Source organism: Oncorhynchus mykiss, chromosome 17 (genome assembly GCF_013265735.2).
Source record: "Oncorhynchus mykiss isolate Arlee chromosome 17, USDA_OmykA_1.1, whole genome shotgun sequence".
Classification (NCBI taxonomy): Eukaryota; Metazoa; Chordata; class Actinopteri; order Salmoniformes; family Salmonidae; genus Oncorhynchus; species Oncorhynchus mykiss.
Window position 1 is genome coordinate 83,356,123 of NC_048581.1, and position 20,804 is coordinate 83,376,926.

The 20,804-nt window shown below is 42.0% G+C and overlaps 1 protein-coding gene across 1 annotated transcript; it reads right to left on the reverse strand.

Annotated features, from left to right (window-relative positions):
* Positions 1-11,121: 11,121 nt before the first annotated feature.
* Positions 11,122-20,484, reverse strand: LOC110494729 (protein ILRUN). Its single transcript, XM_021570048.2, has 5 exons — positions 20,145-20,484; positions 19,310-19,464; positions 18,959-19,156; positions 16,420-16,727; positions 11,122-12,914 (listed from the first exon to the last, which is right to left on the reverse strand). Exons 1-5 carry the CDS (start codon positions 20,300-20,302, stop codon positions 12,879-12,881), a joined length of 855 nt encoding a protein of 284 aa, XP_021425723.1. The 5' UTR covers positions 20,303-20,484; the 3' UTR covers positions 11,122-12,878.
* Between the last annotated feature and the right edge of the window lie 320 nt (positions 20,485-20,804).

The following is a 20,804-nucleotide window of genomic DNA, read 5'->3' on the forward strand; positions in this document are numbered from 1 at the left end:
CTATTCATTGCTCCAAAATTGACTGCTGTCAACCTCCCTCTCCTCATGGTGTGCTGTTCAACTGTTGCCTGCCATATAGCCCCCCTGCTCCACCACCGACAACGCCATGCCAGCCAGGATGCCTGCATGCCCCAGGTGCCCCTGTTTTTTTTAACAATGTCTGGTACAGACTGGGATGACAGGGAGGGTAGCGGTTGTTCTGGCTCAGGTTCAAGGAGCCATGCCATTCCACTGAACCTGCCGCGGAGACGGTACCTTAGCCACTGAAGATCGTCCTCTGTGGGCTCTTGGGACAGAGGGTTCAAGTCTTCGGCCAGGTACAGATCCCCCACTGACTGCAACTGGTTGGGCCACGGCTGGCTTCCTTCACTCGCATTCCACATCAGTACACCGCCAAAATAGGCTGCATGGCTGCATGCATGGCTGCATGCATGGCTAGCTCCACGGAGGCATTCACATGTGGTAGAGAGAATCCCCTGGTCACCTATAGAGATCTGCCAAGAGGAAGGAGGTTAAATCAAATCAAAGTTTACAGTGAAATGCTTACTTACAGGCCCTAACCAACCAATGGTGAACAATAGATAAGAAATAAATAAGAAACAACAGTAAAAAGACAGTGAAAAATGACAGTAGCGAGGCTATTTATAGTAGTGAGGCTTTAACAGTAGTGAGGCTATATACAGGCACCAGTTAGTCGGGCTAATTGAGGTAGTATGTACATGTAGGTATGGTTGAAGTGACTATGCATATATGATAAACAGAGAGTAGCAGGAGTGTAAAAGAGGGGGTGGTGGGTGGTGGGACACAATAAAGATAGTCTGGGTAGCCAATCTGAGGGCACCGGTTAGTCGGGCTAATTGAGGTAGCATGTACATGAATGTATAGTTAAAGTGACTATGCATATATGATAAACAGAGAGTAGCAGCAGCGTAAAAAGAGGGGTTGGGGGGAGCCACAATGCAAATAGTCCAGGTAGCCATTTGATTACCTGTTCAGGAGTCTTGTGGCTTGGGGGTAAAAGCTGTTGAGAAGCCTTTTGGTCCTAGACCTGGGACTCCGGTATGCCGTGAGGTAGTAAAGAGAGCAGTCTATGACTGGGGTGGCTGGGGTCTTTGACAATTGCCCATGTCTTTCAATGCATGACTGTGAACACCTTGAAATGCATTCGTTGTAAGAAATGTGCTATATAAATATATTTTTATTTGATTGATGACATTACAACTGTAGAATATTTAATAAACTGTGATTTTCACATGAGGACAAGTGCAGTTTTTTCCATAAACCTGTAATTGATAATTGGAGATTTTATCACTTTACATATCAATCATATAGTGGGAAGAATCCTATGAATCAAAACTGTGAATGCATGTACCACTCTGGATAAATAAATACTGTGCCTTTGAAGATTTGTCTCTGGTCATGAAACTACAATACAGGCTGGATGTACATTCTTGAACTGAGTTATCAATCATCGAAGTCTGGTATCCGGGGATGTCACTCCCTGATCTGTTTCACCTGTCCTTGTGCTTGTCTCCACCTCCCTTCAGGTGTCGACCATCTCCCCATTATCCCATGGGTACTTATACCTGTGTTTTCTGCCTGTGTGAATTTGTTTTGTTCGTTCAAACCTACTAGTGGTTTCCCTTGCTCCTGTCCTTGCCATAGTCCCTGTTTTCTAGTTTCCTGGTTTGGACCTTTCCTACCTGCCCTGAGCCTGCCTGCCGTCCTGTACTTTTGCCTCTACACTGGATTACCGACCACTGCCTGACCTGAGTCCGCCTGCTGTTCCGGTGCCTTACACCCTCTCTGGATTACCGACCTCTGCCTGACCTGAGTCCGCCTGCTGTTCCGGTGCCTTACACCCTCTCTGGATTACCGACCTCTGCCTGACCTGAGTCCGCCTGCTGTTCCGGTGCCTTACACCCTCTCTGGATTACCGACCCCTGCCTGACCTGAGTCCGCCTGCTGTTCCGGTGCCTTACACCCTCTCTGGATTACCGACCCCTGCCTGACCTGAGTCCGCCTGCTGTTCCGGTGCCTTACACCCTCTCTGGATTACCGACCTCTGCCTGACCTGAGTCCGCCTGCTGTTCCGGTGCCTTACACCCTCTCTGGTTACTGACCCCTGCCTGCCTTGACCCGTTGTTTGCCTGCCCCTGTTTAATGAATACACTTTCGTTCCTTCAACACTGTCTGCACCTGGGTCATACCTTAAAACGTAACGGGGTAATCTGGTTAATGATTAAATGGCTCTTTCCTTGTATAATGTTGGTGGCAGTATAGAACATGTTGTATTGCTAAGATTTTCAAATTTAACTTAATAGCTACATTGACGTAGACAGGATAAACTTCATCCCTCATGCTGGCCCTGACCAAACCGGTAAATTGCCCCTCACTATAGCTGCACTTCTCTACATGGCCAGACTTCTAGTGGTCTTCTCCCCTTTTAGTGCTCATACTTGAAAAATGCCATAAGATCTAAAATGGACACAAGTCAACATGCAGTACAAACAATCATACATGTCACTATTTTTTGATCCACTGCTCTGCTAACTAGCTAGGTAAAGTGTGGTAAGTAGCTAGCTAAGACCGAGAAAGGGGACATAAGAAGTTCCTGGATTGGGCACAGAAGGTCTCTGATCAAACTGGTGAAAGGTAGCTGAAAGTGTCGGACAGAAATTACGTGCATGAGCTTCCTGAAGGAATTTGTAGTCTTGCCGAGGTCTTCTCTGTTGCTAATTAGCATTTACATTTTGGGGGAGTAAATTGATAAAACTCACCTTGTCCAAAAGAGAATTACGCGGTTATCAAAACATAATGCCAGGGTAAGCCTACACAAAATACAGACCTTACCTGAAGTAGTTCTAAAATCCCAGACACAATAGTTAATGATGAAAAAACTATTGGAACCATTACTGGGATTTAGAGCATTTGTCCAGTAACCGAAAGGTCGCTAGTTTGAATCCCCAGGCCAACTATGTGAAGAATTTGAGTAAGGCACTTAACCCCAATGGCTCGTGTAAGTCACTCTGAATAAGAGCATCTGCTAATTGACTAAAATGTACATTTAAAATGTACCGCTAGGTTTTATGGGTATTATGATGCAACCACTGTGCCAGACTACAGCTCAGATACACATAAAACATAAAATTACCCCTGGGAATTGATAGAACATCGCTCAGAGATGCATGAAAACAATATAACATTCAAAATGGGTGAATTGGTCCTTTATGTCAAGAAAGTCAAGCAAGATAGGTGAAAATAATGTTAACTTTTTCATAAAAGAATAAAACATTTATACAGTTTGGGGCAATGAACATTTTCAGAGATGGATCCAAACTTTCACCTAATTTAAAAAAAAATATTGTCGTGAAATAAAGCGATGGAGCCATCGCAAAAACGCCCTCTGGCAGCCGTGGTGGCCATTTGTCCATTCCGTCATAACCAGGCAATGTGTTTTCCTTCATATATAATAATTGGGTTGATTTAAATGCACTTGCAGATCCCAGATATGATAAGCAGCGGTTTGCCATGTCTTCCTTATTCAAGTTGCCAATGTACTGCAGAGAGTCAAAGTCAATATTTGTCTTCATTTGTTCTGTTGACACCATGTCTGCACAGTCCCACTCAAATAATCACCATACACACATATTATTTTATTCAAAAACCATCATGGTACCTGTCCATCACATAGTCAGAGACCATTCCAATGTTTTTGTATACAGGAAGGTTTGTGTTGTGTTAAGTGTCCTCAGAAAGTGTTCATACCCCTTGACTTAATCCACATTTTGTTGTTAGTGTCTGAATTCAAAATTGATTTTAAAAATATTATTTCACACCCACCTACACACAATACCCCATAATGACAATTATGGAAGGTGATGCTAATGTTTAATAACTTAGTATATATACAGTACCAGTCAAAAGTTTGGACAACTACTCATTCAAGGGTTTTTCTTTATTTTTTACAATCATTTGTGTTGTGACAAGGTAGGGGTGGTATACAGAAGATAGCCCTATTTGGTAAAAGACCAAGTCCATATTGTGGCAAGAAGAGGTCAAATAGCAAAAATAAACGACAGCCCATCATTACTTTAAGACATGAAGGTCAGTCAATACGGAACATTTCAAGAACTTGTAAAGTTTTTTCAAGTGCAGTCGCAAAAATCATCAAGCTGTATGATGAAACTGGGTCTCATGAGGACCGCCACAGGAAAATAAGACCCAGAGTTGCCTCTGCTGCAGAGGATAAGTTCATTAGAGTTAAACTGCATCTCAGATTGCAGCCCAAATAAATGCTTCACAGAGTTCAAGTAACAGACACATCTCAACATTAACTGTTTAGAAGAGAATGTTTGAATCAGGCCTTCATGGTCGAATTGCTGCAAGGAAACCACCACTAAAGGACACAAATAAGAAGAACATACTTGCTTGGTCCAAGAAATACGAGCAGTGGACATTAACCGGTGGAAATGTGTCCTTTGGTCTGGAGTCCAAATTGGAGAATTTTGGTTCCAACCGCGGCGTCTTTGTGAGACTGGGTGAACGGATGATCTTATCTCTGATTGTGTATTTCCCACCGTAAAGCATGGAGGAGGAGGTGTTATGGTGTGGGGGTGCTTTGCTGGTGACACTGTCTGTGATTTATTTAGAATTCAAAGCACACTTAACCAGCATCGCTACCGAAGCATTCTGCAGTGATACACCATCATATCTGGTTTGGGCGTAGTGGGACTATCATTTGTTTTTCAACAGGACAATGACCCAACACACCTCCAGGCTGTGTGAGGGCTATTTTACCAAGATGGAGAGTGATGGAGTAATGCATCAGATGACCTGGCCTACACAATCCCCCTGGCCTCAAACAAGTTGACATGGTTTGGGATGAGTCGGACCACAGAGTGAAGGAAAAGCAGCCAATAAGTGCTCAGCATATGTGGGAACTCCTTCAAGACTGTTGGAAAAGCATTCCAGGTGAAGCTGGTTGAGATAATGCCAAGAGTGTGCAACGCTGTCATCAAGGCAAAGGTTGGATATTTGAAGAATCTCAAATATAAAATATATTTTGATTTGTTTAACAATTTTTTGGTTACTACAAGATTCCATATGTGTTATCTATGTACAAGGTAGAAAATACTAAAAATAAAGAAAAACCCTTGAATGAGTAGGTGTTCTAAAACTTTTGATCTTTTAAACATTCACAGTGTGGGTTGGAAAAAGCATGTGAACCCCTAGGCTAAGGACTTCTCCAAAAGCTAATTGGAGTCAGGAGTCAGCTACAAAAGTATCTCTAAAAGCCTTGACGTTCATCAGTCCATGGTAAGACAAATTGTCTATAAATGGAGAAAGTTCAGCACTGTTGCTACTCTCCCTAGGAGAGGGGTGGCAGGTAGCCTAGCAGTTAAAGCGTTGGACCAGTAACTGAAAGGTTGCTAGATTGAATCCCTGAGCTCACAAGTTAAAAATCTGTTGTTCTGCCCCTGAACAAGGCAGTTAACCCATTGTTCCTAGGCTGTCATTGTAAATAAGAATGTGTTATGTACTGACTTGCCTAGTTAATAAATAAAGAAGGAGTGGCTGTCCTGCAAAGATGACTGCAAGAGCACAGCACAGTGCAGAATGCTCAATGCGGTTAAGAAGAATCCTAATGTCAGCTAAAGATTTACATAAATCTCTGGAACATTCTAACATCTTCATTGACAAGTCTACGATACGTAAAAAACTAAACAAGAATGGTGTTCATGGGAGGACAACACGGAAGAAGCCACTTCTGTCCAAAAAAAGTTTACTAAAGTGCACCTGGATGTTCCACAGTGCTACTGGCAAAATATTCTGTGGACAGATGAAACTACAGTTGAGTTGTTTGGAAGGAACACACAACACTATGTGTGGAGAAAAAAAAGGCACAGCACACCATCAAAACCTCATCCCAACTGTAAAGTATGGTGGAGGAAGCATCATGGTTTGGTGCTGCTTTGCTATCCTCGACGTAAAAATGAATTCCAAAGTTTATCAAGACATTTAGCAGGAGAATGTTAGGCTATCTGTCCGACAACTGAAGCTCAAAAGAAGTTGGGTGATGCAACAGGATAACAACCCAAAACATAGAAGTAAATTAACAACAGAATGGCTTCAACAGAAGAAAATACGCCTTCTAGAGTGGCCCAGTCAGAGTCCTGACATCAACCCAATTGAGATGCTGTGGCATTACCTCAATAGAGCAGGTCACACCAAGCATCCCAAGAATATTGCTGAACTGAAACAGTTTTGTAAAGAGAAGTGATCCAAAATTCCTCCTGACCGCTGTGCAGGTCTGATCCCCAACTACAGAAAATGTTTGGTCGAGGTTATTGCTGCAAAAGGAGGGTCAAACAGTTATTAAATCCAAGGGTTCACATACTTTTTCCACCCCTGCACTGTGAATGTTTACACGGTGTGTTCAATAAAGACATGAAAACGTATAATTGTTTGTGTTATTGGTTTAAGCAGACTGTGTTTGTCTATTGTTGTGACCTAGATGAAGATCAGATCAAATGTCATGACCAATTTATGCAGAAATCCAGGTATTTCCAAAGGGTTCACATACTTTTTCTTGCCACTGTAGTTGTACAGTTTAGTTTATTAAACTAGCTGTTACACATGCAGTTTAGTAATATAGTTTCTTCTTCTTTAAGTTTTTTCGACCTCAATCTGCCTTGGTCAAAACTAGCCTTTTAGGTGGTTGAATCCGTGTGCATCAGAATTCCAAAGAAGACGTTACCTATCACCATAACAACATTAACTGTCTCAATAACTTTTGTAAGAACTATTATGGGAACTTGCTATTGAGCATGAAGAAAAACACAGCTATGCCACACGCACAGGTAATTATCCCAATGCTAAACACTACCTGGAAGCCAAACATTGGAATTCCTGAGGTTATTTATTCAGATGGGCTGGTGACACACAAGCGCCTCAAGCTAAGGGAGACATACTGCAGTGGTGGAAAAAGTACCCAGTTGTCATACTTCAGTAAAAGTAAAGGCACAGTTGATGTCGGAAGATTACAAACACTTAGGTTGGAGTCATTAAAACTTGTTTTTCAACCAATGTCGGTTAGGATATCTACTTTGTGCATGACACAAGTCATTTTTACAACAATTGTTTACAGACAGATTATTTAACTTGTAATTCACTGTTTCACAATTCCAGTGGGTCAGAATTTTACATACACTAAGTTGACTGTGCCTTTAAACAACATGGAAAAGTCCAGAAAATGATGTCATGGCTTTAGATGCTTCTGATAGGCTAATTGACATCATTTGAGTCAATTGGAGGTGTACCTGTGGATGTATTTCAAGGCCTACCTTCAAACTCAGTGCCTCTTTGCATGACACAATTTTTTTGTAGACCTCCACAAGTCTGGTTCATCCTTGGGAGCAATTTCCAAACGCCTGAAGGTACCACGTTCATCTGTACAAACAATAGTACGCAAGTATAAACACCATGGGACCACACAGCCGTCATACCGCTCAGGAAGGAGACATGTTCTGTCTCCTAGAGATGAACGTACTTTGGTGCGAAAAGTGCAAATCAATCCCAGAACAACAGCAAAGGACCTTATGAAGATGCTGGAGGAAACAGGTACAAAAGTATCTATATCCACAGTAAAACGAGTCCTATATCGACATAACCTGAAAGGCTGCACAGCAGCAAGGAAGAAGACACTGCTCCAAAACCGCCATAAAAAAGCCAGACTACGGTTTGCAACTTCACATGGGGACAAAGATCACACTTTTTGGAGAAATGTCCTCTGGTCTGTTGAAACAAAAACAGAACTGTTTGGCCATAATGACCATCGTTATGTTTGGAGGAAAAAGGGGGAGGCTTGCAAGCCGAAGAACACCATCCCAACCGTGAAGCACGGGGATGGCAGCAGCATGTAGTAGGGGTGCTTTGCTACAGGAGGGACTGGTGCACTTCACAAAATAGATGACAGCATGAGGGAGGAACATTATGTGGATATATTGAAGCAACATCTCAAGACATCAGTCAGGAAGTTAAAGCTTGGTCGCAAATGGGTCTTCCAAATGGACAATGACCCCAAGCATACTTCCAAAGGTGTGGCAAAATGGCTTAAGGACAACAAAGTCAAGGTATTGGAGTGGCCATCACAAAGCCCTGACCTCAATCCCATAGAATATTTGTGGGCAGAACTGAAAAAGTGTGTATGAGCAAGGAGGCCTTCAAACCTGACTCAGTTACACCAGCTCTGTCAGGAGGAATGGGCCAAAATTCACCCAACTTATTGTGGGTAGCTTGTGGAAGGCTACCCAAAATATTTGACCCAAGTTAAACAATTTAAAGGCAATGCTACCAAAAACTAATTGAGTGTATGTAAACTTCTGAACCACTGGGAATGTGATGAAAGAAATAAAAGCTGAAATAAATAATTCTCTCCATTATTATTCTGACATTTCACATTCTTAAAATAAAGTGGTGATCCTAACTGACCTAAGACAGGGAATTTTTACTAGGACTAAATGTCAGGAATTGTGAAAAACTGAGTTAAATGTATTTGGCTAACACGGAACCCAAACTGGCTGCACGCGTGCGCCATCGTGCATAAATGTATTTTGTCCTCCTACACCAAATGCGATCACGACACGCAGGTTAACATATCAAAGCAAGCTCTGAAACAACTACATTAATTTGGGAACAGGTCGAAAAGAATTACACATTTATGTCAATTTAGCTAGTTAGCTACCACTTGCTAGCTAATTTGTCCTATTTAGTTAACTTGCTGTTGCTAGCCAATTTGTCCTGGGATATAAACATTGAGTTGTTAATTTACCTGAAATCCACAAGGTCCTCTACTCCGCCAATTAATCCACACATAAAACCGTCAACCGAATTGTTTCTAATCATCTTTCCTCATTCCAGGCTTTTTCATCTTTGAACTTATACGGTGATTGGCATTTAAACTTTCATAGTATTACTACACCGACCGACAACACAGTTCGTCTTTCAATCACCCACGTGGGTAAAACCAATGAGGAGATGGCACGTGGGTACCTGCTTCTATAAACCAATGAGGAGATAGGAGAGGCAGGACTTGCAGCGTGATCTAGAAAGGAGTTCTATTTTAGCCCTTGGCAACGGAGATGCTCGTTGATGCGAGCATGTGTGGGTGCAATAATTGAATTACATAGATTTCTAAATTTATTTTGCAATGCTCGCGCACGCAAGGTGAGCAGTGTGGTCAGCCTATAAGGTGTATGTTCCGACTTCTGACTTCAACTGCACCTTAATAGAAAATGACTCAAGTAAAAGTCACCCAGTAAATTACACCCAGTCTGAAAGTATTTGGTTATAAATATATCAATATATCAAAAGTAAATGTAATCATTTTAAATTCCTTATATTAAGTAAAACAGAGAGCCAGGGGCACACCTCTAACATTCATACATTGTTTAGAAACTAAGCATGTGTGTTTAGTGAGTCCACCAGATCAGAGGCAGTAGGCATGACCAGGGATGTTATCTTGATAAGTGTGTGAATTGGACCATTTTCCTGTCCTGATGAGCATTAAAAATGCAACGAGTACTTATGGGTGTCAGGAATAATGTATGGAGTAAAAAGTACATACTCTTCTTTTGAAATGTAGTGTGGTAAACATTGTCCATCATTTAAATAGTAAATTACAGATACTCCCAAAAAACAACTTAAGTTGTACTTTGAGGTATTTTTACTTAAGTACTTTACAGTACTGACATACTCAAATCAAATCAAATTTTATTTGTCACATACACATGGTTAGCAGATGTTAATGCGAGTGTAGCGAAATGCTTGTGCTTCTAGTTCCGACAATGCAGTAATAACCAACAAGTAATCTAACTAACAATTCCAAAACTACTGTCTTATACACAGTGTAAGGGGATAAAGAATATGTACATAAGGATATATGAATGAGTGATGGTACAGGGCAGCATAGGCAAGCATACAGCATACTGAATCCATACGCTCAAACGCACCACCTATCTCAATGAGGACATAGATTTCTCTCCTTTCCTGTAGCCCCTCCCCCCTACACACTCAAGTCTGATCCTTTCAAGCTACAGACTTTAGTCCCTAAAAAATCCAATGTATTCTCTTCTCCAACATTAAGTGGGGTTGTTTCAGAAGAAATAAGTTGTTTCTCCTTTTCAGGCACCATACATTTACATTTAACATTATTATGTTCATATTGTCAGTCTGCCACAAAAGTTATGGGTTGTTTAATGAATGTCAATTTTTCTACCATTGTCCAACTGTAATTTATTTATATATTTTTTACATGTGTATGCACTGTATATCGTTTATTTTCCGCTCTTCATTACATACAATGTGATTTAAGGTGTAGCTAACAGCAAAGTCAGTGCGAGTAGTACAAAAGTGCAAGTGAAGGTTCACGAAAGGTAAACGTGTTCATTAAGGGGGATGCTGTGGGACTTTTTCCATTCCATTTTTTTTTATTGCTTTTGAGCATGTCTGAACTTTAGTCATTGTGATAACCCCACTTAAGTCAGTGTACAGTAAGATGAAGAAGTGAGATGGCCTACACTGAACCCTGGATAGAAGAGCCCACTGTGAGGAAACATCATACCTGTCCCATAAACCAACGGCCACACCATAAATGTGGGAAGCAACCCCTCTGTCACCACTACTGCTTACTTCTCAACAATAGACTTGCAGTTGTTTGTATTGCCACAGTAATGTTTTTCTCGGGGACCCAATACCTCATTGTTCTGTCATTTGGGAACTGCAGCCTCATCCTAGTGGTTAGAGTGTTAGACTAATAACCAAAAGGTTGCAAGATCAATATCCCTGAGCTGACAAAGTAAAAAAATCTGTCGTTCTGCCCCTGAACAAGGCAGTTAACCCACTGTTCCTAGGCCATCATTGAAAATAACAATTTGTTCTTAACTAGTAATTTTTTTTATTTTTAAAAAATCCTGTCAAAAGAGAACATACAACTGTGCTGTTGTCTCCTTGCCAAACGGGGCCGATTCCAAGGAATCATTCCCGTCACCTGCTAACCAATGTTTCAAACAGTGTGTTACATAAGTCAAAACTGAGTCAGAAAATAAACCTGGTGCCACATTTTCTGTTTCAGTGTTAATTTAATCGTACAAATGTTCATTTATACATATAGGAAAAAGGCTTTAATTTGACATTTTCTCTTCTCATGAATGTTCTATCATAAGACTATGCAAACACGCCACTCTCCATGCCATCTTGCTTACAACTGCACCCTCCCACCAAAATAAAAAAAACGGAATAAAGCTAAGAATTAAACACTCTCTGGTTTCAGAGTAAAATGCAGAACAGTGAACACAGAGGACTAACATAATGCCCTTGACAAATACATAAATATGAAAGGCTGGTGTGAAAGCACAACAGCCACAAGAAAACAGGGACTTTTCATCAGAAGAAACCATAAGATAAGCCTCTACAAGATCTTTAGTCTATGAATAACAATTGTCATCAATTTCCTTGTTTTTCATTTACTCATAACCTTGTGGAAATTGTGAAACATTGGAAGCAGAGAAATCTTGATTGCTTGAAGAACGTGAAGGTAAATAAAATAAATTAAAATAACATTCCAAATGGGAAACAAATTGCATAACATGATGTTAACTTGGTTGATACCATGTAATTGTAAACAATAATTAATATGACTACATCTCGTAATAGAGCATTCCACTTTGACGCAGAGGAATGAATGAATCCCAGGGTTGAACCTGTCCTTTTGAGCGTATGTACCCACTCTACTTAATTTGACAATCAAAACGGGACTCAACGTTGTTAAGTGTGGAAGAAAACTAAAACACGGAGAATATATACTATTACAACAGACAATAATATCTAGATCCAGACAGCATACAGAAACTAAATCAAATCACCACTTGTAAACATCTGAAGTGACATCGTGCAAACTGCAGAAACAAAACAAACGGTGCTGATATTGTCAATGGCTTGAGCAGTCACAAACCCAGAATGTAAATACCTCTCCCTACGATGGGAAAGGGAAGTCTATTTTTCAATGTCTGTCGTGATGCGTCAGAGACCATTTGGTTTGGTTGTTTAGTTAATAGCACCATCTGCTGGCTCTAAAGAACAAGCTTTACCACATATGTGTCGTAAGTACAGTACAGCAAAGGCTTGTTTACAGGGCAACTCATTCACAGGCCTGTATCCTCATTTCTGAAACACCTGTGGAGAATTATATATTTTTTTATTAGTATTATTTTGTTTAATCTATTTAGATACATAACCTACCTGGCCTACATACATAGGTCACCACAACTTCTTTACCCAAGTTGTATCCACCACTGTGTTCAGTAAAATCCAAAAGGAAACTATACACGTGCACACATGCACAATTCAGAAAACACAGACAAGGATTCAAATCCTACAGTAATAGCTCAACAGGCAAAATAGTTTTAGATGGCTTTTTCTCACACATTTCATTTGCTCAAGCTCACACACACATCCATCCTTTTGCTAAGCTCAACCAGCAGTGCCTACCCTACACTAATGAGGTGTGTTGACAGCTACAAAATAATAACAAAACATGTATGTAGTAGAATTTAGGATTTATAGCACTCTTAATGTAGCATTCACTCATGCTGATCTTGGGAGGGTGCTGATGATGCTGGTAGGGTGTTCACTGGGATAGGTGCCTCCTTGTTCTCACTGTAGCTTGTGTTTTGGTGGAATGGGGTAGGGCCCAAGGGAGAGAGTTTTCTAGAGTCTGTATGAAATATGTGTCCCTCCCCTCTCCAGTGCCCCTGCCGCAGGTCAGCATCAGCATGCCCAGGTCTGTTCAGCACCACCTGGCCTGGGTCTCCATCTGTCTAACTCTGGCCTAACGGATAGGGTCCATGAACACCCTGAGGGGAGAGACAGAACACAGTCAACACAATGTATTCTACGAGTTATAATCTTTCTGTTATTTTTATCTCTGCATTGTTGGGAAGTATTTCACTGTTAGTCTATACTTGTTGTTTACGAAGCATGTGGCAAAGATATATATTTTTATTATTAGTTTGATTTGCATGATAGAAGTTCAGTGATCGCCCTGTAGCATTCACATCTGTAATTATGAAGTACTTTGAAAGGCTGGTCATGACAGACATCAACACCATCATCTCAGACACCATAGATCCACTCCAATTCTCATACTGCTTCAACAGGTCCACAGATGACGTTATCTCAATTGTACTTCACATTGCCCTCTCCCACCTGGATAAGTGGGGAAATAACTCAGACTTCAGGTCAGCGTTCAACACCATAGTCCCCTCCAGGCTCATCACCAAGCTAGGGACCCTGGGACTGATGGAGATGAGTCAGCCTACAGGAAGGAGATCAGCGACTTAGCAGTGTGGTGCCAGGACAACAACCTCTCCCTCAACGCCAGTACGACCAAGGAGCTTTGTGGACTATAGTTAAAAGACGGGAGAGCACGTCCCCATCCACATCCACAGGGCTGTTGTGGAGCAGGTCAAGAGCTTCAAGTTCCTTGGTGTCCACATCACTAAGGACCTAACAAGGTCCACACACACCTGCACAGTTGTGAAGAGGGCACGGTAGCGCCTATTCCCCCTCAGGAGGCAGAAAATATTTGGTATGGGCCCTCGGATCCTCCAAAAGTTTGACAGCTGCACCATCGAGAGCACCTTGACTGGCTGCATCACAGCTTGATATGGTAAATGCACCACCCTTGACCGCAAAGCGCTTGAGGGTGGTGCGGACAGCGCAGTACTTCACTGGGGGCCGAGCTCCCTGCCATCCAGGACCTCTATATCAGGCAGTGTCAGAGGAAGGCCCGAAAAAAATGGCAAAAGACTCCACCCACCCAAGCAAGGCTGTTCACTCTGCTACCGTCCGGCAATCAATATCGGAGACATGGCCAACAGGCTCCGAGCCCGCTTCTACCCCCAAGCCATAAGACAGCTAAATAGTCCATTAAGGGTGCCCAAAATATCTTCACTGACCCTACGCACACTCACTAGACTATATAAAGTGCATTCGCAAAGTATTCAGAGTCCTTCACTTTCCCCCCATTTTGTTACGTTACAGCCTTATTCTAAAATGGATTCTAAAACATTTCCTCAATCTACACACAATAATGACGAAGCGAAAACAGGTTAAGATATTTTTGAAACTTTATAAAAATACTTATTTACATAAGTATTCAGACCCTTTGCTATGAGACTTGAAATTGAGCTCAGGTACATCCTGTTTCCATTGATCATCCCTTTTCTCCCCAATTTCGTGATATCCCACTTGTAGTTACAGTCTTGTCCCATCGCTGCAACACCTGTACGGACTCGGCAGAGGCGAAGGTCGAGAGCCAACACGACCCCGCCAAGCCACACTTCTTCTTGACACACTGCCCGCTTAACCCTGAAGCCAGCCGCACCAATTTGTCGGAGGAAACACTGTACAGCTGGCGACCGAGGTCAGCTTGCATGCACCAGGCCCGCCACAAGGAGTCGCTAAAGAGAGATGGGACAAGGACAATCCAGCCGGCCAAACCCTCCACTAACCCGGACAGTGCTGGGCCATTCTGAACAGGGCAGGCCCCTACATACAGCACAGCTGTATTTTTCAGAAAGATAAGCTCAGCCGTATGTAAGGAAGTACCTCAGTCTATTACTGGCTCAATAAAATCTGTGAATGAGCAACAGAAGCATGTGTTTCAGAACAGACTAGTTTACCCAGCCAAGAGTGGCAGTAAGTTAACAATGCTGGAATAAAATGGATTGCTCTGACAGAAGTAGGAGGTGATTTAGAGCAGGCACACACAGCTCTGAGGGCTATTGCACCAGTATATGGTTGTGAACTGACAAAGGGTTATTATCGCATAAAGAGGTAAATTAATAAAAGGGGAATAAACTGGGCAGATGGTGGATGTTATTGCTCAGTGAAAACCACCAGCTGACACGTAGGACCAGTTTCCCAGAAACAGATTAGGACTACAAGGTGCTTTCAATGGCGAATATCAGTTGAGAATAATTTTTAGTCCAGGATTAGGCTTAATATGGGTCTGGGAAACCCGTAGAGTTGACCTTTAGAGCAGGGGTGTCAAACATACGGCCCATGAACCCATTCAATCCGGTGGTTTGAGCAAACAAAATAGCACATTTTGTTTTGGGGGGGGGACACACACAATCTCAATCAACACTGAAATGACTAAAACAAGGCCTCCCGAGTGGCGCAGCGGTCTATGGCACTGAGGCACTTGAGGTTTCACTACAGACCCAGGTTCAAACCCAGGCTGTGTCCGGTCGGCCGGGATTTCCTCTAGCCTGAAAACTGACTTCAGTCACCAGCTGGGCAGTATTTCCTCCGACAAATTGGTGAGGCTGGCTACTGGGTTAAGCAAGTAGAGTGTCAAGAAGCAGTGTGGCTTGGCAGGGCCCTGTTTCGGAGGACTCTTGACATTCGCCTCTCCCGAGTCCGTAGGGGAGATGCAGTGATGGGACAAGACTAACTACCAATTGGGAAGAAAAATGGGTAAAAGTACAAAAAAATATATAGATGAAACTGAGTAGAAATGATAACGGTGCTACATTTACAGTCTCTTCACTCTGTCCAGCTCGTTAACAGTCAGGGAGCACAAAAAATTCCAAAAGCGCTGGAGAGTCATCTTTATGGTGGGGGAAATATAACCAATTTTAAGAGCAGCCCTCCAGACCTCACAGGGCAGGGCAGGGGTGCCTGAGTGAAAAAAGTTTGGGAACGCCTGCCTTAGAGGAACTGCACAGATGCATAGAATACCAATGAGCTCACGTGTGTTTTCTACATCTGTTCAACAACATGTGGTACGATAGAGCACGGTGGTTGACATGTTACATTTTCCTCTACTACTATTGTTTTGCATAGGAGAATGGTGGAATTTTTAGAAGGTCTGTCTGTTGTGTCTGGTCACTAAGGTGACAGGTAGGCTTACTTTTGAGCCAGGTGAGGGTGCAGTAAACACTGTAAAAATGTATAACATTGTGTCGAAATCACAACAATGCTTTTCATAGATTACTGATTAACAATACTGATGGAAAACAATTTATCTGTGCCACAATTCAGAGCAGAGATCTATTGTGATTTTTCCACACATACTGTAAAGTTACAGTAGTGGCATCATCTGGAAAACCTGAGGGCTATTGCACCAGTATATGGTTGTGAACTGAACACGGTACTCTTTTGTGACAACAACATGTTTTATTTTGAATCGGACGTTTCAAAGCCAGCCATGAATAAAGCACTTTTTACACACATCCAAATGTGGCACAGAAATTGAACTTGTGCTCCCACAATGTTAAGCAAAAAACAGTGAGGAGTGGACATCAGCTTGTTTCGAGGCAAGCTAACCTTGGTTCATTCATTCATACATACCTGACTGTAAGTCACTACTGACAGATTGTTTTGTAGCCCATTCGATGCTCTATTTACAGCATTGTGAGACAGTCCGTTTTCATCTTGCTGGATGGCGTCCTGCCTGCCCTCCCAGGCTCCTCCAGGCTCTTTGAAGTTGTTGTCGTCTCCGGCGTCGCGTTTGCTCTTCTGTGGCGAGGCAAAAGGGTTGAAGTCTCCCTCTACGTTGCGGTGCGGCTGGGTGTTGAACTCCGTCTCGAAGCAGGAAAGCTGCTGTGTCACGCCCAAAAGGCCACCCACCTCCACGCTGAGGATCACCCAGATGACGTCTGTGTGGACAGAGAAGGTGACACACACCAGGCATTAAGGGTGACTTGTTCTGTCCAGGAGACAGCACTGGTGGTAGTGATAGGAGTTAAACACCCAAAATGCTCAGTAGTCAATTAGAAAAAAGTTTACTTTACATTTTGGTCAAGTTGACCAATTTCAAGACATTGATTGACTACTCAATGTCTTGAAAAAGTACTTCACACTAAAAATGTTTCATGGGTCCGAAATGGATCCGTGGCTTTCCCACCCGACCCAATATATATATATATATTTATTTATTTTTTCCTCACTGAGACATGTTCCGAATAGACCAGAGGACAGTCAGTCCCGTTCCGAAAAGGACAGTGGAAAACAGACCCGTGCTGGTTCAGATCCGAGAGTAGAAAGAGAGAGAAAGAAACCTCCAACTGGGCGCTGCCAGCGCCATCAATAAACAAGCCATATTGGCCAAATGATCCACAGGCACATCCTTAAAAAAATATTTTGTTGTGTTTCGATGTGCAGCATATTCAAAACATTAGAATCTATTTATTACTTTATTAGTTTTTACTTTCATAAAAAAATATTTGTCTATGTCACAGTTCAGCTGTCGGAGATTTGAGTGATAAATGCATCAGGGAATTGCATGCATATAGGCCTAAATTATATTGTATGATATTAATAAAAATGTTATATTAAAAAGGAGACATTTAAGAATTATATTGTTAGATTAAAGGAGTAAGTCTGGTTGGCCTAAAACCTTCTTCCTCACCTCAAATTCAACTGTCGAAGTCAGTTGGAATGCCGGAGTGCACTGCCTTCATATGCCTGCAGTAAGCCTAATAATAGCCATACGCCACAAAACCTTCACAAAAGTTGCTTAACTTTATTAGGGTAATATCAAAAGTAAGTCAAGTCATTGTTTATAGGGGAAATACGAACAGGTTATTATATAAATGGATGAAATTAATGACCAACAAAAGACGATTGCCTACCGTAGGACAATCCAGCGAATGACATCAATACGCTAATGCTATTTATTTTACAACATGCCTACTTTAAACCTTGAACTAAATAGGGAGGACAAAATTAAAGACGGTTAGAATTTAATTTAGCCAACAAAAATGTATCAACAAAATGAAAAAAAACACTTTTTGCATAGGTTATTTAAAGAACTGATTAAGATGATTAAATAGGCCTACAATAACAATAATGACTAAACAATTGATAAATACAAAATGCATCAAACCTAAATAGCGAGATGCACACAGTCCATTTGGCCACGCCAGCTTTCTTATCTTTGTCCACTACAATATTAAAACTTGTCCCTGGGGACATTCCCCTTGTCGGCTTCTTTTCACTCTAACCAGTTTCAGCTGGACAAAAGCTGTACGTATTATTGAGTTGCAATTAGCTGACACAGATAACAAGCTCGCAGTTCTCATCACACAAACACAAAATTAGGACAGGTCCAATTGGGTCCAGTCAGTAAATGCATTTTAATTGAACATACCCGAGACACGTGGCAATTATATCAGACCTGACCAATATCTGAGACAAAAGTCTGAATTTAGGACCCAGACCCGCTACGGTCCCGTGTCGGATCTCAGAATTTCAGGTCTGTTGAAATCGTGAAGACCTGTAGTCAGCACACAAACATGCAGGTTGACGTTTAATGTCATGAGTCTTGCCCTTTAGGCAGAACTGAGCGGTTTCTGTAGGATGGGCCAGCAGCAAAGTCAAAATTGGCTATATTGTAAAAATTCATGAAAACAAACAAGGAGCTTTTTGGTCTTAATTAAAAGGATAGGCATTATGATTAGCAGTTTGTTTTTTATTTTACCTTTATTTATCTAGGCAAGTCAGTTAAGAACAAATTCTTATTTTCAATGACGGCCTAGGAACAGTGGGTTAACTGCCTGTTCAGGGGCAGAACGACAGATTTGTACCTTGTCAGCTCGGGTATATGAACTTGCAACCTTTCGGTTACTAGTCCAACGCTCTAACCACTAGGCTACTCTGCCACCCCAGTGTGGTTAAGGTTAGGGATAAAATCAGATTTTATGACTTTGTGGCAGTGCCAGCTACTGACCACTCAGCAGAGCTGCCTCCAGAACAAGATCCATGTCGATAAACGCTAACCTGCCACAAACATGCAAAGGTTAACATGTGTGGATCATTTCTAGACTTGGTTACACACTTATAAAACATGTTGTCCACAAAACAGTGTGTCTGCACCGTTTGGACCTACCTCCGTAAAACAGCCCTGTGGGTGTGCACATCCTCCATTGGCCCTGGTACATGCCGGGCGCTGCGGGGCTACGCATCTGCACACTGACGTCTGAAATCTCCTGGGGTTCCAGACAGCGCACCATCACTATGTTGACGTGGCCAAACTGGTCCCCTCCAATGTACTTCAGACATACCCCAGGTGGCCAGGAATCTGCACCTGTGAAAGAAACAGACAAAGAGATTACACACGTTTACAGGCCAGTGGTTTCCGGGTCTTACATTGCAGTAAAGGTTTTTCTTCTTGTGTGCCATTACATTGATGAATCATAGGTATGGCGATATGATGTAGATGTCTGAAAGGTAACCCCACCTGTGTTCTGTATCCTCCAGGTCTTTGTGAATGGTGTGTCGGGGGGAACAGACTCTCCCTCACCAATCGTCACATCCTCCACAAAGGACATGGATGGTGTGTTGATGCTGGGACTCTCAACATCATAATAGGCACCGATGGCTGCCTGTAGATTCCTATTTTAATGGCAAAAGGCATTTAGAAGAGTGGGTGAGTCAATGCCATGTTTAATCAGCAAGTATTCAAACCTGATCCAGTTCCTGAAACTACTTCACAACAAGAACATTTAAAAGAAGGAAAAAAATGTAAAAGTATATCTTGCTGATAATGATTTTCCCTTGCAAGAATGAGTCGAGGTCATTTATCAGGATTGTTTTATTTTGTTCAGTGATAAAGTATTGATCACTAGCCTAGATTAGCTCACTACCGATTAAATTACGTCATCATATCACAAACACTTGTTAGGTGATATAAAATGTACGCCTAGAGCCTCTTGGCGCAAGCTTTAACATTAGCGGTATATCTAGACCACAACTAGTTCAAACGCTTACAACTAGTGTTAGCTAGCTAACGTTACACAATTAACAAATCTGGTCAGGTTAGTTATGGTGAATATTTATGTTGCAATACGTCCTTTTGTTTTTAGCAAAAGGTAACTAGACTTAATTTGTAACAGTGACTAACTATCTGGCGTTAGCTACAGTTTCACATAGCTATGTCTTAGCAGCAATGACAGTCCGTGCAAAATATCGACACAAGAAGCTATACATGCAAGAGAAAAAGAGAGCCTCTGGGACTACTCAAAATGTACCTAGCTAGCTACTATACAAGCTAGGCCCCACATCCCCGAACTCACCAGTTGCTCATGTCAAGGAAGAAAGCACATCCTGCCGGGTTGACCTGGAACCCCAGCAGTCTTTGGAACTCTGAGATGAGGACGTCCTTGTCAGTGGTGCCCATGCAGTTGAATTTCTGAACGAACTCCGGGTCCAGGTCTATGTCCATGCCCTCCATTGGCAGGTCTCCCGTGGCAGCGACGAGGGGTTCTCTCCTAATTTAGTCCGAGGCCTTGTCCAGTCATAACAACCAGTTCAACAACAACAAGCGTAATACGCATGGCTGCGGGAGGGACAACGTTGGACGTCGGTGCAATCGAACGTCACCTTTCGTCACGGTGTATGGACTAGAATTAGAAATTAAAATAATTAATTTAATAGGATCTCTATGTGTAGACTTTTGTTTACGTCATCTGTTGCTATTCGAATTATTATTTTCATTGGCTTTTCTTTCGTTAATGATAAAACAGATTAGGTCATTCAATTAATGCTATTCATCCGTCTTTTTGTAGTTACTATACTAAACAAAATATAAACGCAACATGCAACAATTTCAAAGATTTGACTGAGTTACAGTTCATAGAATGAAATCAGTCAATTGAAATAAATTCATTAGGCCGTAATTTATGGATTTCACATGACTGGGCAGTGGCACAGCCATGGGAGGGCTTAGCCCCAGC

Excerpts from the sequence above, each read along its gene's own strand:
- LOC110494729 (XM_021570048.2), bottom strand. The coding sequence starts at position 20,302 with ATGGAGGGCATGGACATAGACCTGGACCCGGAGTTCGTTCAGAAATTC. Across the intron at positions 16,728-18,958 it reads CACAGGGCTGTTTTACGGAG|ACGTCATCTGGGTGATCCTC; the intron begins GTAGGTCCAAAC and ends CTGTCCACACAG. Across the intron at positions 12,915-16,419 it reads CAGTAGTGACTTACAGTCAG|GGTGTTCATGGACCCTATCC; the intron begins GTATGTATGAAT and ends CTCTCCCCTCAG.